This window comes from Sciurus carolinensis, chromosome 17, assembly GCF_902686445.1.
Source record: "Sciurus carolinensis chromosome 17, mSciCar1.2, whole genome shotgun sequence".
NCBI classification, from domain to species: Eukaryota; Metazoa; Chordata; class Mammalia; order Rodentia; family Sciuridae; genus Sciurus; species Sciurus carolinensis.
Window position 1 is genome coordinate 43,671,168 of NC_062229.1, and position 7,345 is coordinate 43,678,512.

A 7,345-nucleotide genomic window follows, 5' to 3' on the forward strand; every position below is an offset into this window, starting at 1 on the left:
CAACTTAGCAAGACCCTAAGCAACTTAGTGACACCCTATCTCTAAATAAAATATTAAAAGAACTGGAGATGTGGCTCAGTGGTTGAGTGCCTCTGAATTCAATCTCAGGTGCCAAAAAAAAAAAAAAAAAAAAAAAAAAAAAAAGAAAGAAAGAAAAAGAAAATCAAATGGGTTACTGTATTTGTCATTCACAAATATTTGGTTATTTTCTACCAGGCACTTGGTTAAGATTTCACTTCTCCACCATGAGCTTAGGTATAGCCATGGGACTTGCTTTAGACAATCTTCTAAAGCGTGTTTGCCGTAGACACCTAGCATTATCCCTGATGGTAGCTACCTGATATTTCTGGAGTGAGGACAATCACCAACCCTCAAAAAACATGTAGTATGAACAAGAAACAAACCTTTATTAGTTTAAGCCACTGAGATTTGAGAGTTGTAGCCAGATCTAGTCAGCTAGACTGATGCGACATACTTACTAATTTGGTTTAGGAATTTCAAATTTAGAGAGTCAGGACTTAGAATTAAAAGGATAATATGAGATGGGGGATGTAGCTCAGAGAGCAATTGCCTAGCATACTTAAGGTCCTGGGTTCAGTCTCCAGCACTGGGGAGAAAAATGAACAGCTGAAGTTTTCTTAAGAATCCTTAGGGGCTGGGGAGATAGCTCAACTGGTAGAGTGCTTGCCTTGCAAGCACAAGGCCCTGAGTAGAAAAAAAAAAAAAAAAAAAAAAAAAGAATTCTTTGAGTGGAAAAATGATGAAGCATAGCAGAAATGAGCTAGCAGATAGAATAATATAGCAAGGTGCTTAAGGGAAGAGGGATTCAATCACTGATAGAAAAATGGACAGATAATAAAAGGTCGCTGTAAACAGACTCATAAATTCGTTTAAGATGTTAATTAATGCCCAACTTTACCAGTCAGGGTCAAGTTAGGCGATCCTGCTAATACTGTAGCTTAGCACAGTAATATCTTCTCTTTCACACAATTTGATAAGGGTCGAGCAGCTTTCTTCCATCTTCTTACTAGGCTGTCTGGATCACTGACCTCCAAAATTATGGAAAGTGTGAAGAAGACATACCAACTCTTGAGAGTTTTGAAGGTGAGTAATATACTACTTTTGTTTCCATTTTATTGGCAAGAATGTGATAGGACCCCTGTGTAAATGTATGAGACACTGGAAAACAGTTGAGTTGTGTGTCCAGGGGAAGAAAGCTATGCTATGCACATAATTTTGTCTCTGCCACACTCAGAGGTGCAATAAAAGTAGGTAATATCAATTTTCTGATAGATTGGCAGAGATTCAAAAATTTCATAATGTGTTGACAAGGATGGAGTTAACAAATCCTCTCCTCTTGCTGGTGCGGATATAAATTGGTACTATCTCTATGGAAGACAATTTGGCAAGATCTATCAACATTTAAATACATCTGCCAGGCACGGTGGCATACACCTGAAATTTCAGTGGCGTGGGAGGCTGAGACAAGAGATTCCAAGTTCAATGCCAGCCTCAGCAACTTGGCAAGGTCCTAAGTACATTAGTGAGACCCTGTCTCAAAATGAAATATGAAAAAAAAAAAAAAAAAAAAGGTAGGTCTGGGGACGTGGCTCAGTGGGTACTTGTTTTCAATCCCCAGTACCAACCAAATAAAATTTTATTTATACCTAAAATTTTTAACTTTTTGTAATAACACAGTGGAAAAAATCTTAAACATTCATCAGTAGGAACTACATCAAATTATATTATATCTATATGATGGAATATCATTCAGTCATAGAAGTTCTTTATGAACTAATACAGAATAAGCTCAGAGATACACAATTAAATACAAAACAATATGTGTAATATCCTACCATTTGGGTAAAAGAAACATTTGTATTTTTTTAAAGTGTCTCCAATTGAAAATCCTAGAAACTCACCACATCATTTGCCTTCAGGGAAGGTAACTGGCACTTTCTTCTGTAGAGCCTATCGTACCTTTTCAATGTTTAACGTTAATGTATTATCTAATCCAAAAAAAATTTTTTTTTTTTTTTTTTTTTTTTTGGTACTGGGGATTAAGCCTAGGGGCACTCTACCACTGAGCTATATCTCCAGGCTTTTTTTTTTTTTTTTTTTTTAATCTTGAGACAGGGTCTCGCTGAACTGCTGAGGCTGGCCTTCAAATTGAGATCCTTTCAGACTACCCAGTCACTGGACTTCAGGTGTACACTACTACCCCGGCTTTAAATTGTTTATAGGATTTGAATTTGGACCACTACTGTGTAATGTTGAGCAAGTTGCTTAATATTTGTGCTTCCTCCTTGGTAAAAAGGATTAGTATTACTGTAATCCCAGCTACTTGGGAGGCTGAGACAGGATTGCAAATTTGAAGCCAGCCTCTGCAGTTTAGTGAGGCCTTAAGCAATTTAGCAACTCTCAAAAAGAGTGGAGAATGTAGCTTGGTGACACAGAGTCCTGGTTTCAATCCCTATTACTGCAAGAAAAAAAAAAAAAAAATTAGTACTTATATTTTGTGGGATTGTGAGAAACCAAGTAGTACTGTTAATTTTTTTTTGCGGGGGTACCATGAATTGAACCCATGGGCACTTAACCATTGTGCCACATCCCTGGCCCTTTTTTTTTTTGAAACAGGGTCTTACTAAGTTGCTGAGGTTGGCTCTGAACTCATGATCCTCCTGGTTCAGCTTTCTGAGCTGATGGGATTACAGGTGAACCACCCAGCCCAGCATCAAGGGCTGTATTTTTAAATATCTGAATCATCAATTTTGCTGTTAAATGCAAATATTAAAGCGAATTCAACAGCTTGTGGGGCAATCAGAAAGCATTTAATAAAAGTGACATTTAGTGTCTGGTGATAGTTTTCCCATCAAAAAGGCATTACAGTGAAGTTATTTTGAGAAACTGAGCCTGGGATGAGATCCAGTGACACAAGGCCATGATCATATATAGAAGGGTATGAAGGACATGGGAGCCAGTTTAAGGACTCTGGTTTCCGGCACACAAGTGTCAAGATTAACAGGATCCCTTTAATAGTTGTGGAGAGGATATAATAGGATAGTCATCAAGAAGGCCAAGACATTTTTGTAGACAGGAGACACTGACCTGCTTGAACCCTCCTTCTCCTTCCTAAATTATCATTGGGAATAGTTGTCTTTTTAATTTACACAGTAACTGAAGAATCACGAGAACTCTAAAGACCAAGTACTACACATTTTCCCTCAAATTGTTATTCCTACCATTATTCACCCCTTTTTGCACATTAACTGGTTTACCTTACACAGCATTTATACTGGATAACAAAAGATAACAGAAGGTCCACTTGTTTAATAGTCATTTATTCCTTTAGTTGAACAACTTCTACACACAATCATAATGTATGAATTTTTTGTTGTTGGGTAAAAAGGAATTTAATTCTCAAGTTTTTATGAGCCTGCTTCGGATTATTTCTTGGAAATCAATGAACTGACTCTTGAAATTGCTGGAGAAAAAAATCAGTTCAGGGGGGTTATCAATTAAGACCTTAAAATTGAAACATCTGTTTAATGCAGCAAACCCAGAATTTGAAGAGTAAGGGCAATTCATCCTCCATATTCAACTTCAACCTGGAAAACAGCAGCCTAGTCTTGGATAATATTAATAGGAATGAAACAATGAAATGTGGTAATATGCTTAATTGATGACCCAACTCCTTGGGGGGTTGTTTTACTAGGGAGAAAAATAGCCAGACGACATAACTTTTTTTTAGTAGTCTATAGGAGTTGCCCAAGACAACTTGACTGAGCAAGTACTTTTAAATAGACAATCACACATTTGCCCATGTGGCTTGAGGATTCATAGTGGTTGCAAAACTAGCATTAAGTACTTTGAAATATTGATCAGGATTCAGGACTTTTTCTAACCTTGCAAATACTTAGCAAAAAGTCACCAGCTACACTCTAGCATGTTACTAACTTACAAACCTTAAGGTAAACAATGAATACTCAACCCCATGTTTCAAAAATATATTGGCATACATGTCACAGAATACTGTTGCAACAAGTTCAAAATGCTGAATTCCCTGGAGCCACATGATTAAACCAGCATTCACTCTTAATGTGAACTTATAGGATACTGTGGAAACACTTTAGCAATTTTGTTTAGCCTAGGCTCTTTTTTTGTTTGGAAAGAGAAACCTCTTGCAACAAGTTTCTTATTCTGAAAATGGATAGCATTAGGGGTATTTTTTTTCCCTTTCAGAAGCAGCAATTATACAAATCAAACACTGGCTTAAATTTTAAAATGTGGGCTTGAAAGTTGAATGCATATGACCACGATATTGGGTTAGGATCTCCTCCCCACATCTTAAGCAAAATTCAATCTTTAGAAGTTTATACTGCCACACTCCAAAAAACCCAACCACTTTTAAGTAAGCTACCGTAGCATTACATTATCCCAATGAAGTTGCAGGTTTTGTCACATGCACCAAAACAAATCTACAGGGCTAGTTCCAGCACTCCTCTTTTAAAGAATTTATTTGACACCTATTATACCACATAGCATATTTTAAACACTGACATATAACTCCCTAATAAGATAAAGCAAGACAGAAAGTTTATCTTATTAGAAACAAGATACACCACCACTTATTGTCTTCAAACATTATTGCACTTTAAATTCCATAATTTGACAGAGCATTCATGAAATAATCTGCAGACTAGTTTTAACAGACAAATAACACCTTTAAGCAGACATGACTGTCCTAAATTGTTTATTAGGTATGAATTTTACAAACATCATACTTATATTAGCGGTAACGGTGGAGCTGGAGAGTATTGCGCCTTCTCCAAGCTGCACGGCGAGAACCACCAATAGTGTGGTGGAACTTGTGGCCCTTTCCAAGGCCACGACTCTTACGGCCTGCAGATGTTAGGCCGCGCATCTCCCTGTGCTTGTGGACTGGTTTAGTGATCCACTGGGTGTCAGGATTTCTTCTGATAGCTTTATGGAATGGATCAATGAGGATAACCTCAAAAAATTTGTATGTGGAATCTTCACCAACCCAGTAAGAATTCAGGACTCTCAGAGCCCCACAGTGGCGTCCAGCTCGCTCCTGTAATAGGAAAAAAAGGCCTAAGTCAGCCTCCTGCTTTGCTTAGGGTAATAAATTAGAATTCTAACTTTTACCTCTAAGTTACTACTAGACAAATGACTGAAGCTTTTTATGTAACTAATCAATTATTTACTAAACATCTTCCCCCAGAGGCTGGCATCATTAAGCATGAGAGATAAAGTAGACTTGCTAGAACACAAATACACTTTGGTTATTACTGTGTAACACACTAACATTAACATTAACGTTTAGATAAATAAAAGTTTAGGATGTTAGAACCTTGTCTTTTCTTTGCAGTGTTGGAGATCAAACCTAAGGTCTTACAAGGCTGGACAAGCTTTCTACCACTGAGCCATACCCCCAGACTCAACACAGCAATTTTTCTACAAGTCTTAGATTTCTTCTGCATAATTTTTAAACCTCTTCTTAAAAAAAAAAAAACAACAACAACAAAAAAAAACACACAAAAATTTAACCTTACGGAAAGAGAAAGGCTTAAATTTGCTCACCCTTATTATAACTTATTAACCCAGAAGAAAACCAGCAATTGAATGCAGAAGATTAGCAACATAAATAAATGCAGCCTCTGGAAATGTGCTCTAGACAAAGTTTACTTGCCCTTTGATAAGTTTCACAAGTTCACTAATTATATAAACAAAGATTATTAACAAAAACTGAGTTTTTGACAGCAACTACTCTTTTCCAAGATTGGCAAAGACCTCATCTTATACACAATAAAGGTCCCCTAGGTACAATCAGAAAAGTTGCTCAAATACACCTTGCCTACCATCCCTAAGATGGTGGTCAATAAATGAGTGTCAAAACCATTTACCTCAGCAACGGACTGAAGGCTTCGAGCAAACTTTAGCTGGTTAACACCATGATGGACAGGCTTGCCATATGTCGCACCCTTAGGCACTGGGCGTTTGCGACCACCGCGGCGCACACGAATCCTGTATATGACATAACCTACACACACCACCAAAAAAAAAAAAAAAAAAAAAAACCCAGATTACAATACTGTTTTTAAAAAACTCCGATGTTTTAAAACATTTTGTTAATCACATAGGAGCAAGATTATCTTTAAGCCACGCTACAGAATTGTCATCTTTGGCACACACTCCACTCCAAAGTGCGCATAACTCACTAGTTTAACTGCGAACGATGCAAACTGATTCTGCCAAAGCACTTGGCGAAGGAAGACAATGGGGCGACACTGTGTTCCTAGCCACTGGTTTCTAGCTTTTCTCGAGTAACATAATTTCATCGAAGCTTTCACGCCAAGGGACCACGCACCTTGCTTGGCCTTGTACCCCAGTCTGCGCGCTTTGTCCGGCCGGGTGGGGCGGGGAGCCCTGTGGAGCGCCGAGAGCTGGCGGTACTGCCAGCAGCGGACTCTTAGAAGAAAGCGCATCACATCCGACTGCTTCTTCCTCCATAGCTCCTGGATGTACTTGTATGCACCCATCTTGGCTCACCTTTGAGATGGAACTGGGCATTAAAAGACAGCAGTCGCTCAAAGCACAATGAGATCTCACCCGTCCATCTTAGTTCCCCACCAAAACAAGGAAACCGCTGGGAATGAAAATGGCTCTGCACCAAGTGCAGGGGACAGCTAGGTTAAACCCCACCCCTGAGGCCATAGGAAGCCGCGTTCAGTCACCTCTGCAAGCCCGGCACCAAGAAGCGCGGGTAAGCGTTCGGCTTATTTTCGTTGGATGAATGAGTAGAGGAAGACTTGGGCACCAAGTGTCAGACGGCTATGGCAGTCGGCAAGTCCCCAACGGCCCAGCCCGCAATGAGACGTCGCTGACACCAGAGTAAATAAAAGGAGTTGCTGCCGCCGAAAATTAACTCTCAAGAAAAAATGCACTTACCCTACCCAACCACTCGGCCTCGCTCAAGGCCGCCCAAGGCCCAGCCTCCCTCCCCTCAGCCCCACGCCTTCTTCATGCTCCTGGCCCAGCTCGGATTCGCGCCGCCATCGCGTTTTCCCCCAACCCGTTCCGGGGAACGCCGCTCCATGCCCTCGCAGCCCGGCATCCTGATTGGACTCTCGCCGCACAGGAGACAGGAGGAGCTCCGAGGGCGCAAGGTCTTCAAACCCGGATGGCTGAGGGAGAGAGCGATTAGCCGCGGATAGAAAACCTAAGATCTCCTACCGAGCCTACCTGATGGCTGCCGCCAGACGGAAAGGAAAGAGCCTTTCTCCCACAATCCCTTTTGGGCTCCTCCCCCACTTCTAGAGCC

General features: G+C 40.1%; 1 protein-coding gene across 1 annotated transcript; it reads right to left on the bottom strand.

Annotated features, from left to right (window-relative positions):
• Nucleotides 1–3,320: 3,320 nt before the first annotated feature.
• Nucleotides 3,321–7,343, bottom strand: Rpl15 (ribosomal protein L15). The gene is made up of 4 exons (XM_047532315.1): nucleotides 7,267–7,343; nucleotides 6,392–6,573; nucleotides 5,928–6,064; nucleotides 3,321–5,095 (listed from the first exon to the last, which is right to left on the bottom strand). Exons 2-4 carry the CDS (start codon nucleotides 6,561–6,563, stop codon nucleotides 4,790–4,792), a joined length of 615 nt encoding a protein of 204 aa, XP_047388271.1. The 5' UTR covers nucleotides 6,564–6,573; nucleotides 7,267–7,343; the 3' UTR covers nucleotides 3,321–4,789.
• Nucleotides 7,344–7,345: the final 2 nt, after the last annotated feature.

Bases quoted from the DNA above. Each gene is read 5' to 3' on its own strand.
- Rpl15 (XM_047532315.1), bottom strand. From the start codon at position 6,563: ATGGGTGCATACAAGTACATCCAGGAGCTATGGAGGAAGAAGCAGTCG. The intron at 6,065-6,391 runs GTGCGTGGTCCC...TGGTGTGTGTAG, and splicing joins GGGGTACAAGGCCAAGCAAG to GTTATGTCATATACAGGATT. The intron at 5,096-5,927 runs GTAAATGGTTTT...TTCCTATTACAG, and splicing joins GCCTTCAGTCCGTTGCTGAG to GAGCGAGCTGGACGCCACTG.